The 20,119-nt window shown below is 40.2% G+C and overlaps 1 protein-coding gene and 1 long non-coding RNA gene across 4 annotated transcripts in view; one reads left to right on the top strand and one right to left on the bottom strand.

Annotated features, from left to right (window-relative positions):
• SUMF1 (sulfatase modifying factor 1) overlaps positions 1–20,119 on the bottom strand; it is a 38,857-nt gene that overhangs the window by 12,748 nt on the left and 5,990 nt on the right. For 2 of the 3 annotated variants that reach the window (XM_055709398.1, XM_055709397.1), the window contains exons 3-7: positions 18,113–18,187; positions 5,432–5,514; positions 3,566–3,688; positions 2,737–2,851; positions 1,580–1,693 (exon numbers count right to left, since the gene is read on the bottom strand). In XM_055709398.1, the coding sequence (XP_055565373.1) occupies positions 1,580–1,693; positions 2,737–2,851; positions 3,566–3,688; positions 5,432–5,514; positions 18,113–18,187 (510 nt within the window). The remainder of the gene's footprint in view (positions 1–1,579; positions 1,694–2,736; positions 2,852–3,565; positions 3,689–5,431; positions 5,515–18,112; positions 18,188–20,119) is intronic. The other variant, XM_055709399.1, reaches the window with a different exon arrangement.
• On the top strand, positions 419–19,703 carry LOC114017059 (uncharacterized). The gene is made up of 3 exons (XR_003561865.2): positions 419–1,078; positions 5,231–5,325; positions 18,315–19,703. It is a non-coding gene; the product is annotated as an uncharacterized LOC114017059 (long non-coding RNA).

Here is a 20,119-nt window from a genome sequence, read left to right on the forward strand (position 1 = left end):
TGCAAACAGGAAAAAAAAAATATCTAAAGATTCAGTTTGAATGCTAAGTATAAATTCTGAACATATTTCTGCTGTATATGCATGCAAGCCATGAGTCAATCTTGGAAAAAGACAGGTGTGTTTATACATTCAAGATTCAATTCATGCAACACAGCTTTCCATTATTGCTGAATTACAGAAACTGGCAGAAATTTTTTACTACTGTGAAACACTCAAATTGCATCATATGTATTATTTGTGCAATATGTAAAAAAAGGTAGCAGATGGGGATACAACACTGCCAAGGTCCCAAAGGAAAAGAAGGTTCTTTCACCATTGCTAGGCCACCAAGACTGATACCAATAGAAATTAAAGAATAGTCCATCATATTATAAATCAAACAAGAAAAAAAAAAGCTACAGCATTTCAGTTACTTGTGAAGATGTATGCAGTGCACTGTCCGACACAGAGCTGAAGCCACTAGAGAGACCCGTGGTGTCTTACGGGGATACAAGCAACTTGAAACTGGGCACTGTCATTGGTATGGGTTAGGAGGTCTTCATATGCTCCAACAGTGTGATGGAACTGCTAGTACAGATCTAGAGCAATCTAGACCCCAAAATGAGTTTGATTTCTCTCACTAGACACATACTCCCGGAAGAACAGCAGAAGACCAGCTTCTGCAATATACAAAACAGCAAAAAAAGTTTAGCAAGTTCCTCAAGCTACTTCCACTTGCTGACTTCCCAGAAAGGCCTCCAACTATGTTCAGCACACCAAAGAAAGAGTACACATATCATAAGAGACAACAGCATGTGGATACTGAAATCCTGCAGCAGAGAGCTCCTGCCCCATGAGGTTTAATTGGTTTTCTCATTACAGATAACTGAGTCTGAACAAAAAAAGCTCTGTGAGAGCAGAGGAGTGCATTTCTCAGATTTAGTCATCCTGGATAAATGAGAGAGAAGGAGATGCAATACCAGAACTTGAATCTGCTGAGAGATACTACATGAGAAATGCCACATACAAAGCTCACCCTGCAGGACTCTCTTTCTCTGCCTGCCATGAAGAAAACCAAAGATTAACCTCTCAAAGCCTGGTAAGCTACTTTTCTCCATAAACTTCAGCTTTATTACATACTGAGTTTTAAACAAGCTAGCAGAAGCCGTAAAGATTACTCACAATGGTCTGTTCTCTACCTGGGGGGTGTCTGTGTGTGTGTGTGGGGGGGGTGGAAATAATAGTAGTACAAGCTAGTAGTATAGCTTGTAGCAACATAAATTAACAAAAGAACTCCCCCTCCCTCCAAAGTAATTCCACTGCATTGGCAAGTTCTTTATTTACATAACACGATGCCACTTTGGAATTATTCCACTGCTAACCAGTTGTGGAGGCCTGTCCAACAATAACCAACCTAAATTGCACTGCAATTCCCATGTTGATGATTGGTGGCGTGATACTTCCCAATTCACCAGAACACAGCCAATCCCACCCCAGACACAGCAGAGAAGAGCAAAGAACAGCAGGTTTTCAAACTGCAACCACATCAGAGTAGCAAGAGGGAATTCTATACTTCATGTGATGCCAATAAAATACTTACAGGGTTGTGAACTTCATCTGTTGAATGATGAACAGCCCACCAGTCAGATGTCCATTCCCAGGCATTTCCTACAATGTTGTACAAGCCATATCCATTGGGAGGAAATGCAGTGACCTATACAAGATATGGAACACAAGTGCCAGTTCTGTAAATCACTCAACAAGAAATAAGGTTTTTTAATCCTGAAGACCAGCCTCCTGAAGGTACATTTGTCTTTAGTAGGAGTTTTGCCTTCATATCTCAAAAGCAGACACAAAATCAGAACTGCAGAACTATAACACTTTTACCTACTCTGTTTAGATAAAACAGAATGAAAGAATGAACTCTATTATCATTCTGTATGTCCTCAGCACCACATTTTCACTATGCCATAAAGCATCTTCTCATTGGTTTTGGAGACTGATCCTCTAAAGAGAGGTGCTGTTTGACCAACAGATGTAGACCTAAACAAAGCATTAATGACCTGACCCTCCATGCCCATGCTTCCAAACTTCCACTTTCCCATTACCATCAAAGAGAAGCAAGGGTGGCTATCAACTCATGCATATGAGGACTCCTCGACTGATGAAGCTTTTTGGACTTACTTTAACTACCATTTAATAATTCATTCACATTCTTGACTGCCTTTAAATCCCACATTGTTTGCCGTACTAGACAGATACAACCTTTCCACAAAGGGAAGTTTCATTTCTTTTAAACTATTGCATGATTTTTGTGTGTCAGGAACAACTACCCAAAAAATAAAGAGTTCCAAAAACTTCAATGCCAGAAGTGCAGGCAGAAAGTGTTTCAGCTTCTGACTACAAACTGACTGGAAAGGGGGAAAAGAGGTCAGTTTGAGAGGAACTAAAAGTTAAAATGAAAGTAATCTTAAATTTCCAATTAGCTTTTTAAAAAGCATCCCTTGGTAATACCAGTCTGCCGTGAAATATACTATAACTTTAAAAATCTAAAGGTGAAAGAGTACAGGAACAGAAAATAGTCATGACTTACTGTGTTAAACACAGACCTTAATTTTATCACAGAATCATATCATAGAATGGTTTGGGGTGGAAGGGACCTTAAAGACCATCTAGTTCCAGCCCCCCTGGACTTGTTCTTCCTTTAGGAAGACTAGGTTGGTTTCCATATGATTAATTCACTTCAGACACACGTACAGGCGCTGTTCCTTTATATCCATCTTCTGCAGTGTTACTAGTTGGGAATACTCCCTGCCAGATATTGGCATAATGTTGACCTTTCGGTTGAAGCTTGTTGCCCCATGGAAAAAGTCTATTAAAAGACATACAGAAGAACAGTTGTCAAACATTTGTGCCTTTTTTTATTTAAATAAAAAAAAAGACACACCACACACACACCCTGCTTCCTCCCCACCTTACTCTGGAGAACTGTCTGTATTCCAGTTCCATTTGTGCCAACTTCTAGCAGGTTTTCAAGGCGAGCAAGGGACGAGGACAATTCGTCCATGAAGGAGGGAAAGGCAGCACTGCCCTGTGCAGTATGTAGTCCAGGGCACAGGATGGAGAAGACATAAGCCTGTTACCTTGTCTTTCCCTCCTCCCCAAGACCAGTCAGGTAACAAGCGGGTCCAGTGGCCCTACAGTTGCTGTGCAGTGATAATAGTTATTCACTTAAGCTCTTTTGCAACTCTCCCAGCCTTGGCACTAAGCTCCTTCACTATACCTTTCATCTCCTGCAATAACAACAGTCCTGTGTCTTGGTATTTTTTCACATCTCCTGCTCTCCTTGGCTCTCTGTGCTCCCCTCCCATTACAGGGTTGGGATTACGATATACTATTTGGGTATGTAGGGAAATTCACTTCCCTAAAGGAATCTGTTCAGAGTAAGTCAGTGCTGCATTTACCACAGGTGTGCACACCACACAGGAAAAAGACATTGAGGGTAATAATAAAACCACACAAATTCTTCCTTATCTGTTAAACACCAGTTTTGAAACTTTATCAGGGACACATTTGTGACAGGTACCTATTTTCAAGGCCCCCTCGACAGCTGTACTCCCATTCAGCCTCAGTTGGTAATCGTTTCCCTGCCCATGTGCAGAATGCCACAGCATCATTCCAGGAAACATGAAGAACTGGATGATCCATTCTGTGGAGCAAAATAAATAGGACAAGATCATCAGTAGAACTAGGCAATTTCACAGCTATACAGCACAAGCAATTTACGAAACTTTTAGAGATGGCCAAAGGACTGTGAGTAAGTTCACAGTTCAGTTACAACTGGACAAGCATCAGATTAGTTTTACAGAGAAGCTACCATTTAAAGAAAGACAGCAAGATGCTGGGAGGGAAATGCAGCCATCAGAAAAAAAAAAAGGAAGAAGAAAAAAAAATAATCAGCTGCTGTTTGTCTCATTGTGCTTTTACATGCTGCTCTACAGTTTACAGAAAAGCTCCCATCTTTGGTTTGGTTCCAAGACTGCCCTTACAACCCTGGCTTCTCTTTCCAAAAGGAGGCAGAAAAAATGCCTAGTCATTCTTGTCGAAAGGATCCTCCCCATCCAAGCCTCTAACCAATCGAGATACTTCAAGAGCTGAGAGCCCTGGTCCAGAAGACAGATACAGAGGGCTTCCTATTAACTTGTCTTTCCTGCCTCATTTCACAAGTCAGCATACACCTGGTGGTCCATTAGGCTACTTCCATGGGGCAAGTTCACCAACAGTTGTACTAGGCTAGATTTGCACCATACTTCTACAAGACTAGATTTACATGGCAGGTTTCCAACTCTTATCTGCTGACTGTGACCTAAATTTCTCTGTCTCCCCCTAACAACACCTCCTGATATTATCTCTATTTTTGCCTCAGATAATTCTTTCATTGCCCTTGGAGAACAGACAATGGACTTGTTACTAAGCAGTTCAGCCATCAAATGATGTTACACTAACATAGCCCTGTCCTTAGAGAACTCAAAAACATGCCAGCCTCTAGTAGATCTAGGCTACAGAGCCTGACTTAATTTCAAATGACAGTTTCAAAACTTAACTAGATGATTAAGACAGCTAGTGCCAACTTCATTGACATCTGCCTAGCAAGAGAAAGAGTTGCAATGTAAGAGGTCACATCTAAGTAAGCATGCCCTAACACTCGTAACTGAACAACAGTTTTCAACATGCCCAACTTGGGGCTAGTTCTGCAGTATCCATAAAAAGCACCTGAGATTAACGAAGGCTTTTGATTTTCTAGACATAAAATTCCTTCCACTTCTGAATGGAAAGAGACTGCATGAAGACATGGATCAGCAAATTTCAGGGTTCACACTAGCAAAGCACAGTACTAACTATAGACTGTTAGGAAAAAGCACAGTTTTCCACAGCATTTAGAGCTGCTAGATAAAGTCACAACTGATTTTCCACAATAATCAGCCCACAAAGTCAGAATACAGTAAAAAGAACAACACTCTTCAGTACGCTGCTGCCAGAGAGATATGCTTCCAAATCTCAGATGGACAACATGCTACACAGATTCCTAGAACATGCATACAGCTCAAATTTAGTCTGCCTCCCCAAAGCCAGATCTGCACTGAATACTCTAAAGATACTGACCCTCTAGAGATCTACTGTTTCACTACTGACATCTAAATGTGACTAGAAAACACTGAAGCACATTTCAGTACGGTCTCTTTTCCCTCAGGTGGAAAGTGTTTATACATCTTTTTGAAATTCTGCATCATTGACCAGATGACCCCTAGAAGATGAGAAAATAGTAGCAGAAGCAGCAGCAAACAGGTACCTAATTAAAGACCTTTTCTTGCCCCCACCCCCTCCTGATGCAAGTCAACAGGTATATTTACAAGCACTGTCTATTATAATGGAATGGTCATTCACGGCTTACCTGTTGGAGATACTAGAGTCAGGACCTTCGGGGTGCTTCCAGTTGGCTCCCTTCACAGGCAACCACCAGGGAGCAGCTGCAACCTGAGAAGTGATGAGAATGGCCAAGGAAGAAGACTTAAGTTCCCAGCTAAAGGTTATTCTGAAAAAAACTGTGCGAACACAGGCTACAAAGCTGTCACTCACAGTTCATGGCTCTGTCTGCAGCCAACTGACCTGTTACATTCCAGATGATCTTTCATAAACCAAGACGATCATTTGATCTACATTACAACACCGCTGCTCAAGGAACAGCCCAAGATACAGAACAGCACAAAGAAAATGCCACCCAAAAACAAGCAAGAGGGAGACTAAATCCTGAGCATACTTCTCTGAGGTACTGGCTGTCTCTTCTTCCCTTCTACATTTTTCTCACCTGCAGATCTGATACAAGACACAGTTTATTCTTTTTGAAAGCACAGCCTTCAGCATACTATGATGGACTACACTGTCCTCTCACAAATTCTCAGTTCCTGACCTCTGAAAACATCAGCCAAGAACAGATGGTAGTGATTGGAAGAGGTGACCTGGAACATTAGAGTATTACTCCATTCTTTTACAACAGTATGCCCACAGTACAGTTGAACCAGCTAACCTCCTGGCTGACTTCAGTCTGACACATTCTGCAGAAATGATTAAAAAAAACCCAAACACACAACAGTTTTGGCTTAAAGAGAATTTTCATCCCAATTATTTGCTCCCTAGACTCAGTGTTTTGGAATAACTACAACAAAATCCTGATGACTTCCTTTAACTAGGGTTAAAACACATATCTTGCAACACATTTACTTTCCAGTTAATTAACTCAGTAAGCCGATTTTAAATTATTTGCTGTCAGCTTCCAGAAGGTGGAGACAGAAGAGCCACAGAAGTGAAGCCTTTTTTTTTTTTCCCCAGTTGGTTTGCTGAGCAACATCAAGCAGTCAAAACACTCTAATAATGCAGACATCAAGTACTTCTCTCTAATAAAAGCCTCAAATTTGGTTCTGCAATGCCAAGGAATTATTGCTGGAATACATTTGTTAAGGATTTCTTCTATTAAGCTTACTTCAAAGCAGAGAAGGTCAGTGCACAGCACGTTTAACTATTCTGTTCCCACTCACATTCACTTAGAAATACTTAGCTTAATAATGGGTCCCTTCAGAAACTGAGGCAGAAAATAACACTTATACTAACCATCAATAAGTGGTTTTATTCCAGCAGTCTGAATGCTTGCTTTCAAAACACTCCTATTACAGAGATCCCTTCCATAATGAACAAAAATCTAAGTAAATAAACCTCCAATGCTTTAGGAGTTAAATAGCCTACCAGCTGGTTAGCCCTAGACCTAGGAGATGCAGATGCTTCTCTAACACTGGCCTGTAAAACCTTCAGCAACTTCTGCCCTCTCTGCTGCCCATCAGCTTTCCCCACTCAAAAGATGGCAAAGGGAAGAAGCAGAATATTTCTTTGTCTTCATCATGCTGATAAACCAACTTTGTAAAGCATTATGCACACACGTAGGAACTGTGCCAAGAGTGTGACCCTTTAACTCACCAAATCCTTCACAGAAAGTTCGAAAGCAAAAGTCACTGAAAGCTGGTACTCCGGAGACAGAGTATCAGTATGGTCAAAGAATTTTAACAGCAGCTTCTAGGAGGAAGCTGCATCCTTCAACAGTGAAGAGCATTTAACATGTAATTACTTGTATGTGAGAAAAAATAACTATGACAAGCATCATTTGTTAAGAAAAACTCTGGTCAAAACTACCCAGCAGATCTCTCATTTGAACGTTTCAGTAGGAAATTAAACTGAAGTGCCTAAGAAACAGAAGTACTGCTAATACACAAAGACATATTACCTTATTTTTATATCAGCTGATCAGTGTATGCTATAACAGTTCCCATGACAGCTTTTCATTCTTCTCCCATCATCACACACAGATTTTGCCTACAACATACATCTGGGTACCTTACTCAAGAGCTCTTTGTAAATCAATAGCAATCCTGGACTAAAGCTGCAGAGCTGTTGGCTTAAACTCAGCTGAAGAGCCTACAGCTCTTTGTGAGCTCTAGGGAAGAGTGCTGGAATCCCTAAACGTGCTGCAGGACTCCTTCAGGCTGGGAAGCCATCCACACACGGGTTTCCGACACTCTGTGCCAAAGCTAGTGAAGAGACATCAGTGTTAAGCACAAAAGCAATAAAGATGTTCTCAGCTGCTTGCTGATGACTAAGATGTTCTGTCCATGTGCTCTTCATCTAAATGGGACCCTCCAGGCGCACTACGAAAGTAATGACGTTTCTTGAAGATCCTGCTTTCTGATCTCCCTAGCATAACAAGCACAGAAATTGACAACACCAACCACGTAATTCCGGCTCAGTATCCGACAATGCCAATGACATTCTCACCACAAGCAGAGCCCCTACCCTTTTGAAAAATGCATGAGAAGCATTTATCTCTTGCTAGAAACTACAGTCTTCAAACCCAAATATGGGATCTTCAGAGAGATACTCCACTCAACTCCCATAGCGCTAAAGCTTCAGAACGATCAAATGCTAAATAAAAACTACAGTCAGTAGGTTTTAAACTAGTCTAATTTCACCAATTCCTCATCTGTTTTGAGCTTTAACCTTTAATCTACACTCAAGATAGAACAGAAATCCAAAGTTAGAATTTTACAGATCTTTAAGGAAAATAAAGAGCACTACAGTATCGTTTGCTAAAGGTTCTCTGTGAATCTGAAAGATCACAAGTAAGATTTCATCCCAATAGTTACTAAGCACAACACATTTTTGTAAATTTAACTGCTGGGGTTTGGATTTAAAGAAAAAAAAAAATCTCTGCAGGAGACTGCAAAGACACTTCAGAAGACTTCAATTTTGGAAAACATTTTTGTTATGCGAAAGAAAAAGCAGATGCTTTCAATCAGGATGGTTTATTTTAAAATGAGAAAAATATAGTGTCTCCGCATGAGAGCACTACGTGTGCACGTCTTCTCTTTCTGGCTCTGCTGAACTGAACACCAAATGGCTGCCAGTCTTTTCAGAACACCCAGATCTTTAGAGACGCTAGACATATAGTACTAGGACAGTGGTAACAGTGATAAAGTTCATACAGCCTTCAATAATTAATTGGAAACTTATCTAAGTCAGCCAGTGACACCAGTGAGCATGCACCAAGATGCTCCTTCCAAAAGAGAAAGTCATGTACCTGAAATTTACAGTCCTTTCAAAAAACTTCTCATAAGTCTTTAAAGCTTTTAATTGTTCTAAATCTAATTAGTAGAAGAGCTAATTAGACAGAGATATTACAACATCACAGTTAATACAGCAAAGCCCTCCCTCACCACTAATGAGCTTAGTTACTTTCATAAAGCTTAGTATTCTCATGCTTCACTCCGAAACATGTGTTCTGTAGACGGGCAACAGATTAATTTTGTAAAAATAGCAGCATATGCTGCTGAATACATCTTGAAGAGTTACTGAATTAGAGGACAATATCTCCTTCACTTTAATTAACTCTTCACAGCACAGCCTACCACTTTTAAGAGAATTGGTTAAACATTACCACCCTGCAAACATTATGCAACTGCGTTGATGTACAAGGAAATGCAGTTCTAGGAGCAAAGCACATTTCAGAGGCAGAGAAGCTCAATGCTTGTTTTGGTCTGATCCAGCTGAAAACTTGGATTATCCAGCTCTGTGGTCCAGGATTAAACTTTAAGAACTCACTGTTCTGCTTAACACAGGCGCATAGCGCTGTGAAGAAAAGAGAACACAATATGATCACACTGGGAATACTAATACTTAATTCCAACCTAGAAGTTTTCCACTCAAATGAAGCTATTTGAAGAACTGAAGCCTATACTCCCACTATCAGTTTGCATAAAAGTCAAAGTTTTAAGTATTCAATTTTCTTTTCAAAGTAGGCTGGAATATCCTAACTTTAATGGCCCCATTAGCTTGTGATTTCAAGATTTTTAAACTACTTTACAATCCTATTGAAGAAAATTACTTCCCAAATACACGGATAAAAAACGAAAGGGGGGGGGGGGGGGGAAACATCAGCAAAGTCAATTTCGTCGTCAGCATTACACTGGTACTGGTACTGCAAAACCAGTAAGTAAAAACCCTTGAAAACACACCCAAATCCCCCAGCAAATAACCATGAAAACATTTATAATAGTCTTGCACCTAACTTAGAAAAAAACACTCCCCCCACTTTACCTCCAAATTTCAAATTCAATTCACACATATATTAGAAAAAATACCAAAAATAAACTCAGCTGAGTAGCTCATCTTGGCTGTAATTCCATTTCTAACGTGCAGCAATTCACTTGAAATAACAAAGCTGTAGATTTTAACCTTAAGTCAGGCACAGAAGATGAGAAATTCATGCTGTTATCCAGACATGTAGCACCAAACACCTTTTTTTGATGTGCTCCATCATTATAATGCTTTTTTAATATAATAAGGCCTGCATACACTAGGTCAAGATAACCATTGGGAAGAAGCAAAAGTTATTGCAGACTAAGAACTTCAGCAATTCAGGAATCAACTGTCTGAAAAGAGATTTGCAGAGGGAAAAGTAGTCTAAGTCTGGAAAACTCTCCCAGAACCATTTATTAAGCCGTGGGTTCTGAAAGATACACACACTTCAGTTTCAGAAGCTGACTTAATAGGTTACCACTTGTTTGAATCAGGTTGTGTTAAACTCTGTACATCTTTAATTTGCAATAGCATCCTCTTTGCTGCAAAAGCAATGTGTGCATCAGCTGGAAGCAGGGAAGTTATGAAGCAATATCTCTGAGAAATATACCCAGTGGTCTGGATACCCTCACTGCTAGCATTGGTAGGACTTGAGAAAAAATTAGTTATTCGGTAAAGAATATAATATTTGGATGAGGTTTTATTTTATCCATGCAAGGCAGATACACATAAATCTCTGTCAATTTTTCCTCCTCTAAGCCATATCTTAAACCCTGAACTGCTGATTAATGAGCTACTGAAGAAAGAGGCAGACAGAAAATAGAACATTTTTAGTAGGGCAGGAAGTTTCAGAAATGAAAATAATTACTGTGCAACAGATAAGCCATTGTCATTTTCCACTCAGAAACCACACAGAAATCACATAAGGTGGGGTCCTGGTCACAAGTAACTTAACATCTATTTTTCTAAGTAGAATCAGCATGCCTTCCTAACAACCTTCAAAAACTTCTTCCCTCACTAAGATTCAGAGCAGAGATTTCACTCCCACCTCCATCACACAGCTCCCAACTGCGTATCCCTACAGCATCTCCTTCCCTCCGCAGCAGGGAAGCCCACTCTGCCAGCCAGGCACTGCCAGTAGACAGGTACCATTCACCTACACCTGCCTGCAGAAGCAGACTATGGGTATGAAGAGGTCAGTCGAGCACTGGGATCGTGATTCAGCAGCCCCAGACATCAGGAAGCAGCAGCTACTCTGGGCTGCTGCACTAGCACAGCCCAGCTCCCAGCTGACGCTAACCCACCCCACATTTTGGCTGACAGCTGTCAGGTCCTGCTCTGGACCAGGGAGGGAAATCAGCAGAGGGCAGAGATGAAGCTTAGCCCCTCTGCTCTGATTCAGCTTGGCAGTCAGATTCAGAATGCATCACTGCATGAAGGGCAGTTTGAAACAAGCCGGAGCCAGGCAGTGGTCCCGCTCGATTTTAGAGCCATTTTCCAAATGCAAGGAAAACCCTTCCAGCAGATGCATGCTCCCTGTTCACCTTCGCCAGCCTGCAGCTCCGCTTCTCCACTGAGAGCGGCAGGAACATGACCTGTTTCTATGCAGTGCACCATCTCTATAGCAACAGGCTTGCATTTAAGTTGAAACAGCTGTAACTGAGTCAGGGAGACATTGCAATGTAAATAGTGTGGAAGTGAACACCACTTGAAGACTCAAGACAACGAATAGACCTCTCCTAGCCAGTTACCATGGTTGTCATAGTAGCTGCACATGGGAGATATAATCTACATATGCAGCTATAATTCATATTTGTACTTGAAGATACTCTGCAGAGAAGAGCAAACCTTCTATAATTATGTACATAAACTGAACCGAAACATGATTGTCAAATTCTCCACCAAATCAGTAATTAAGCACACTGAAACAGCTTAGAAGTAGACAGCTGAGTACTTTTTCCAGAAGCTAATACTTGATGTTGACAGCTTCTGCACCACTGCAAGTCCCATGCTATTTATTTATATTGCTCAGAAGTCCCAGCTCCCAAAAGCTCCAATTACAGAAGAATCTGTTTTCATTCTTATTTTCTAAGGTTTCTAGCCTCCCTCATTAGCTCAGAAATTAAAGCAATAAGGATATTTTTTTTTGTTTAATATTGAATATTGATATTGTTTGCCTTAAGTCCCAATACTTTAAAGCACTTTGAAATTGCAGTATCGCAAAAAAAAGAAAGGCAGCAGCTTTATAGATTAAGAATAAATACATTTTAAGTGATCAGTTGGAGAAAATATTTCAGACTTAACTGGAAACTAGCATTTTATTTTTACAAAGGGACCTCTTCCTTCATATAAGGAAAGGTCATTGAATCTCATTCAAATAGTGTAATACTTCACAGCTATGTCAATCCTCCAAGAAAAATAACCAAAAATATTTGATGCTAAAATCCAGTAAGATTCATTAAGTGCAAGTTTTGGAATCCAAAGAAGCTTCTTTTGAGGAACTGATATTCCTGGTGAGTTCCATCTCTGGAAGTCTATTTTTCAGCCAACATCTAAATCTGCACTCAAGCTAGTAATTTTTTCCAATAGCCAAGTGAATACGAGCTTTAAGAAAATAAGGCTTGTATGGATACATCTGCAGCCTGAGGCACAAGCAATGCCCCATTTTAAAGTTGTAGTTTATACTGACCGTTATGGACCAACGTTACTGGTAATTCCCAGTGAGAGACTCTTCCTGCACATCGTTCTTTATCCCAGTAGTGGGAGCACGGCATAAGAAGACAGAGATTAATAGTTCAATAGCAGCTCCACCTTCCCAGCTCCTCACAGGCAATAGCCAAACCATTAGGGTCTGCAAAAAATCAGCTCACCCATGCCTTTGATTGCCATTTTCTTTCTGAAAGGTCTCTGAAAAAACAAAACCAAGTGTGCTAGAGATGAAAGTTACCCTTAAAGTAGCAATAAGCGTGTTTGTCAACTTCTGCTTATGCATCTTAGGCATGTTGATGTTTTAACAGTAGCAGACAAACTATGCAATAACCTATCTGCTTCCCCCCAAGCCACAGATAAGCAAAGTATTGCACGCTGTCACTCTCCATAGTAACTGCTGCAGACAGCAGTACTGCTATCCTACCTGCAAACATTGCTTGTTTCATTATTAATTTTAAATCCTATTTGAAATGCTTATGTTTTCATTGGTTTTAGAATGGGATTGTGTCCTTTGAGTTACTGGCTAGAGGCACTGGTATAAATAGGCAAATTGCACAGCTCAAGACCGCTGCAGAGGTCTCCATACAAACAGGGATGAAAGTAGCATTCAGTAGTTCTAGATTGACCAGAACTCCTTAATAGTATTTCCTCAAGTCTGCCAGGAACTAATTTCATCGCATTCTCAGACCAAAAATTCAATACCTCCTAAAGACAAATTAAGTATACAGATTTGTATGCTATCGGTCTCTTCATTGCAGAATTTATCTGGCCTAGAAGCAAAAATTATTTTGCTATCTTGCACAAGCCAAGAATCAAAATGTTCCTACTACTCTCCAGTGAGAAAATCTGACTTACACTGTATTCCAGTCTTGGTAAGTGCTACCCTGTTTACCTTTTTCAGGGTAGATGCACAGCAAGCAAAACATTTGCAGTTATTTGCAGGTGCTCTCAAATCCCCTCACTGGCAAGCACGCCCCAGTACCTTCTCATTTCACAGACACCATCCCCATGCTTTTTGCTCTAGGATACATTAAAATGCCTCATCAATGGCATTTTACAATGGCATGGAATAATAGCACTGGGCATGCATTTCCCCCTGTCTGTACTTCCTTCTGAACTCAGTCAGGAAGATAAAGTAGGCAGTTTTGTCATAAAATAAGAATAACAAAACCTCTACATTTTGAGCTTTTTCCATTTCCTCCAGTTCTCTCAAAAGAGAAGGAAAGAAAAAAAAAAATATCTCCGAGTTCCAAGCTGTTGGCAATTCCAGGCTGTGTTTCATCTATGGTATCTAAACCAAAGGCCAAATACCCAAGAAAAGCCATAACTTAATAGCTGTAATAGATGCAGTAATTAGTAGTTAGTTTTAATCTGCAAGTCTGAGAACTGATTTTAATATGTGAAACTATCCAAACTTGTTAAGCCCACACAAAATGATTTAGTTTCAAAGGACCTTCGCCTCTTAGCCTAGAAAATCCTTTTTTACTTGAAAAGGTCCTCACCAGTTCTATCAGTAACACCCTCATCTGTTACAGTGCTAAATTTTCACTATCTACCACATCACCACTGCAAACTCAAAAGCCAAAACTAAAACTTGTGTTCCCAGAAGTCTAGAACAATTCAATTATTGGTTGCTACACCCCTTTTTACTGCTTCCCTTCCAGAGGAGGGTTAGGTCCAACCTGCATTCCTGTAGCAGTGGCTATCTAAGAGACCACCTCACCTCCAGGAAATGCACACCCAAAGCTCCAACAATTATAATACGTGCTAAGCTGGTTTGCTCCTGCATTAGCTTTCACCAGCCCCACCTCTGTTCTAGCTTAGCGGTCTGCTTCCTTTGAGGGACTACGATAACTTTGTCTGGTTTAAGAACTGGAAAAGCCAAAGTGGCCAAATAGAGCAAAACCCCCAGATACTCCCCAACAGACACATGCACCTCATTATTTATAGGAACTGTTACAAACCATTTAGTTCAGTATCTTCACTGCTACCTCCACCTAGTTCTTTAACTGCGTATGAAATGCTAATTCCAAAATATACATTCCTGTAGCTCTTCCCCTATACTCACAATTGCATTTAGCACCTCTGTGCTTCAGCTGGAGAAAAGTCTTATCAAAACATGTCTGAGACACTAAGGCAAAGTAAAAATATAGTCCTTTCTCCCATCAATTTCCTGGAAGGATTTTCAGTACCAGTAATGCTCCAGTGTTGAGATCTTATTTCTGCTTTTCACAGCCATAGTTATGATTCAAGACGACACATACCACAACCTAAATATTAGCGGACTAAGACATACATTGAGAAAAAAGCCTTAAAAAAGCCTATTGCCGATCATTACAATCTGCTGATACAAACTTCACACAATTTACACTTTTTCTAATTACATTTGAATGGCTATGCTGCAGTAGCCAAGTTTTAAAGTGCATTCACTTTTCTTTATTAAAGTAACTGAATAGCATTACATTCCTTTCACCATTTTTTCCCCACCAGACACTAGCAGATTTTAAATATTTGGGGCAATTTTCTTCCCCCCTCCCCTAGTTTCTATTGTTTCATTTAAGCTTACAGATGCTTAGCAAAAATTCACTTTTACAGAACGCTTAAAGTCCCTACCCCATAGTTGGGGTGCTTCTGCATTTTGCAATAAGAAGTTTCTTGCAAGACATCTACAGAAACTTGTTTCTTGAAAGCATTATCTATAAAAAACTGCTAATACATTGTATTAATTTCAATCAGCCAGAATAAGCATGGCCTACACAGAATTTGGTTGCCTGAGCAGCAGTCTCACTACATTATATCCTAATGCCACCTCCCATGGCTCATGGTTCCCTTCCCTGCAACTGAAAGATCCTTACTTGTTCTAGCTTACAAATTGCACTGTCACAAAAACCAGTGACCCTCAAAACAACTAAGGTCTGTACAGTACTCGCAACATTTATAACCTCTCACAGAAAATGCATACTGGACATGGTTTTGAGAGGCAGAAGCACACACAGATAGAACTCTAAGCTGTACCTTCAGACACAGTTATCTTTGCAGCTCCATTGCTGAGCTGCTTTCTGACACCTTCTCCTTGCAGGCCAAGTTACTTCCTAGAACTAGGATTTCATGGTATCTAGCTGGTGAGGGGGTAGGCAGACAGGAGGAACAAAAGTGGCTTTAGTTTCTTTTTCACCTCCTGACAATATTACCACATTTTACAACATGTTTGCCCACAGCATCAGCATGAAGTTTAGAAGTGCCAAACTACAAGGCAGGCAGTCACTATTCTCCAGATCACCCTACCAAAACATTTAGTACAATCTTTCTCTGTGTCTATTTTGACAATGCTCTGCATTCTAGCAACTCGCAAAATGTCCAATAATGAATACTGAAAACATGGCAAAAGGACAGTCTCCTAAAGTTTACTTCAAACAAATACAGAAAACCTTCATCAAGAAGCAGCCAAAAAGACCAGTTTGGGCTCCATTCCAGCTGTCTGGCATAATACTTGTTCTGTTCATATTACAGCCAACACTTTAAAATTCGGCTGACACACCCAGTAAAGTGGCTCCCAACACCCTGTATGTGTTTACACAAATAGCCAAGACTGAGCTTACACCAGCATTCTTAGGGTTTCTTTGTTTTAAAACTGAGAGCGTGATTTAGGGATTTCTGCATCACAGAACTAGGGCAGGAAAAAATTTCTCTAATACCAACTGTTGTGAAGATGAAATGAGCCCATCTGGATTTATCCTACCTTCAACATCATAATGCTAGTACTTAGGAAGTCCAATTTAATCTTCCTATATCTCACAGTACACAAATGTTAGTCCCGAATTAAAAGATAAAATATTCTTGTAATCTTCCTTTCCTTGCAGTAGGAAGCAAAACCCCACCTTTTTTGCCAGTCATTCACAGCCCACATTCACATGGGGCTTCATGAAACCTCCAATCTATCAGTCTGCCCCTTGGAGATAGAAATCAAACTCTACAGACTTTCCCTCTCAACCAAGAGCATCATTTATACAGAACAATTAATATTCACTACTCTGAGTTACCGCACCATGCTCACAGAAGAAAAATTCTTTGTGTGATAAACAATCTTGGAGAAAAATCAAGCAACTTAATACTGAAGTCCCAGGTATTCTCAGTTGTTTGCCATAATAAATAACAATCCTCTGAACTCCCGAGGTTGTACCTTGGATCAACTGACATGCATAATGAAAACCTTGCTACTAACTAAAAGACATAATGTCATCTCAGATTGTCCCACCTCTCTCCCTCTTTGCTTATCTAGTATCAGGAGGTGCAAAAGGTGGCAACTTGTGCTCTTCTATAAGTGCAGTTTCACTGAACACTTACTTATGTTTAACTGAACTATTGCCAAAAGATGGAGTTTCAGTCTTGCTACTACCTTATCCCTGCCCCATGTACATCCTGCTTCCCTGTGTTGACTCAAGCAGTTGCAGAATAAGCCAAGTTAGCTTTGCTAAGCCAAAAGAAAATTAACCAAAAAAAGCTGAAGAAATGCCCATGCAGAGTAAATGCTACTTGAAGCCACCCCCACCCCCTAAACCTGCCACACTATGCACATCAGAATGCTTCATTTCTAAGGGCTTTTTAAAGGCATGGGACAAGAGACCTGGAAAAACAGTGTGTTCATCAGATCTGAGGATAATTCTGACAGGAAGAGACCTCAGGAGGTCATCTTGTCCAAACTTCTGCTCAGACCAGATAAATTCATCCAGATGACGACAATACATAATCTGCTTACTATTGGGACCTGTAAAGGTTAAGTAACTTGTTAAGGAGGAGGTAAATGAAGCCTAAGAAAGGAAAGGCTCAGCAACACATTCACAACAGAAAAAGAAGAAGAGGGGCAGGGAAGCTTTGCTACCAACATTTAAAAAAAAAAACCAACTAACATTCACTTCTACTCAACAGGAGAAGTGGATCAGCACCAGCTGATCATCAGCATGGCACCTACCAGGATTGCTATGTTGCCCTAGTAAGATGAAGGGAACTGAAAAAAGCATCAAGGCATATAAATCTTCTACAGAGATGGAGGAAGCACAGCTTAAGCCATTCACAACATTATGAGTCTTACACTCTCAGGTCTGCCATCAAAATGGCACTTCTTTGGAATATTTGCCTCCAGTTAACATAAAAAAAGCACTCACTGTGTTAGTGCATCACTTAGATAGCATTGCTGTTTTATCAGATACACAGATTATCCTCATTTTCTTAAATTGGTAGGATCTGGGATTTGCCCACTTTGCTTGGATGCAAGACTGCATTGGCAGAGTCTGCCAGTCACGTTTACATATGCTCTTGGAGCCAGCAGCACTCCTGTTCTTTGCCTACACAGCACAGCACTCAGCACATGCTACTGACATTGGAATTTCTGAAGCATCACACTGTTACATGTAATGCAAATAAACAGCCTTCTATCTGCATCACTTACTACAGTCCTAAATATCTCTCATTATAAGGGGAAAAAAAAAACCAAAACAAAAGGAGATTGATACTCACTTCTGCTAATCGGAAGCAGATTTTTTTTTTAAATTGTTTAAAAAAGGTAAAAGAGAATAGACTGTAAATCTTCCACACTTGAGGGCATCTAATCTTTTAGGCCAAACACCACTCCATAGACCCCATTATATATGTGGCTTTGGGAACACCACACAATTTCAATACTACTGCCACAACTGCTAACACATCTACCCCAGTGATTAAGTAAGTTTTGCTCTGCTGTGTTACTCACTGCTTGGTGGATATCAGCCTTTACTTCTTCACTCAGCATTCCCTCGAACACAAAGGAATCCCCAAATTTCTCTGCCTAGAAAAAAAAATATTAAAAAATCACCCATATTATGAAAGAAATGTTATTTTTAAAGCTGTAAATGTGAGTGGTGTTTTATCAAGGATAAGGAAATTCTAATACTATTTTTGATTTGTCTTTCAAGGAAGCTATTTTGGAACAGAAGAGAAGGCATTTTACCTCTGGATGTCACTGTTCTTCAACAGCAACTGGACAGATGGCAGCTCACAAAGCTTCTGCAAATGTTTTTAGATTTATTAATTAAAAATGCAGTTCCAATTGTCCCAACTGTTTTAAAATGCTGCAGTCAATGATCTAACATTCAGAGGAAGGCGTAATTTCTCTTCATTTTCCTTTGGGAATCACAATAAAAGACTTAAGCCTTGTCACTTGCTGCTCCATCATCACTAGCACCATGTATTAAAAGTGCTGTAACAATAGGAGAGTTAAAGAGTTACCCAATCATTATGTCTCGCATTATATAAAGCCAAAAGAAAACAAAAACCACAAATAATTTTTCAATGGATCACAGTACATGATACTAACATAGGTTTTTTTTCCCTTGGTAAACTAAGAGAATTGATATACTAGGGAAATCAAAACTACAATTCAACACATTTGCCCTTCTCAGTTTCTTCCTTTTATTATAGGCATCCAGAGACTGAGACTGATGGCCATGAGTTGCTTCTGCACACTCAGAACTCTTCAAGCAACACAGTTTGAAAGAAGGATCCCATTGTCCTGGTTTTGGCTGGGGTAGAGAGTTAATTTTCTTCTTAGTAGCTGGTACAATGCTGTGTTTTGGATTTAGTATGAAAACCATGTTGATAACAGAGATGTCTTAGTTGTTGCTTACTCTAGATGAAGGACTTTCCAGTTTCCCATGCTCTGCCAGTGAGCAGGTACACAAGAAGCCAGGAGACAGCAGAGGCAGGACAACTGACCCACACTAGCCAAAGGGATATTCCATACCCTAGAACACCATGCTTGGTGTGTAAGCTGGGGGAAGTTGGCCAGGGCCTGCTGATTGCTGCTCAGGGACTGGCTGGGCATCGGTCAGCGGGTGGCAAGAAACTATATTGTGCACCACTCTGATTTTTTTAGTTTCTTTTGTTTGCTTCCATCCCCTACCCCTTGTGTTTTATTCCTCTCTCTTTCTCTCTCCTTTTCATCACAATAGTTATTATTGTTATTATTATACTTCAATTATTAAATTCTTATCTCAACCCATGAGTTTTACCTTTTTCTGATTCTCCTCCCCATTCCACCAGGGCAGGGGAGGGAGTGAGTGAGCAGCTGCGTGGTACTTAGTTGCCAGCTGGGGTTAAACCACAACACCCACTCACCACCCAAACTGCACTAAGTTTTAGCCTATAGTTGTGATCTTTATATATTCAGTTTCAGAAAGGAAAGAGAAGAGAAGAAAAAAATAATCTCTCTCATTTGCCCAATCTGAATAACCCAGAGAGAGGCAAACAGGTTTATCACGAAAGGGACCCCAGATTTCAGTCTGACAGCCTCTATCAAGGGCACTTTTAAAGTTTCTTAAAAAATACTTTTGGTTCAACAAGATAGCTGTACACCTAGAGATTTTTTTTCTTCAGGTTTCTATTTACTTTCAGGTTTCATCTCCCACTGGAGTTTAGTCTAGTCCTTAACAGAAGAAAACCAAGAAGTAGGTTGGTTCTGTTTACCCACAGTAATATGGACACTATTTAAATACACAAAAATGTGCTCAGATGCATCCCCAAAAAACCCCTGAAGAATCAGTGCTGTTGAACTCCAGGTTTATTTTTCCAAATCCAGTGTAAAAAGGGGCTCCACATGGGGAGCAAGGGAGACAGGATAAGTGGAGCACCCAACTACGCTAGCTGAGACACAAAGTGCTGTCTGAAACAGGCTCCATCTGATGCTGTGCCACATTTAAATACCACTGCACATGTGCTCATT

Source organism: Falco cherrug, chromosome 4, assembly GCF_023634085.1.
Source record: "Falco cherrug isolate bFalChe1 chromosome 4, bFalChe1.pri, whole genome shotgun sequence".
In the NCBI taxonomy this organism is placed as follows: domain Eukaryota; kingdom Metazoa; phylum Chordata; class Aves; order Falconiformes; family Falconidae; genus Falco; species Falco cherrug.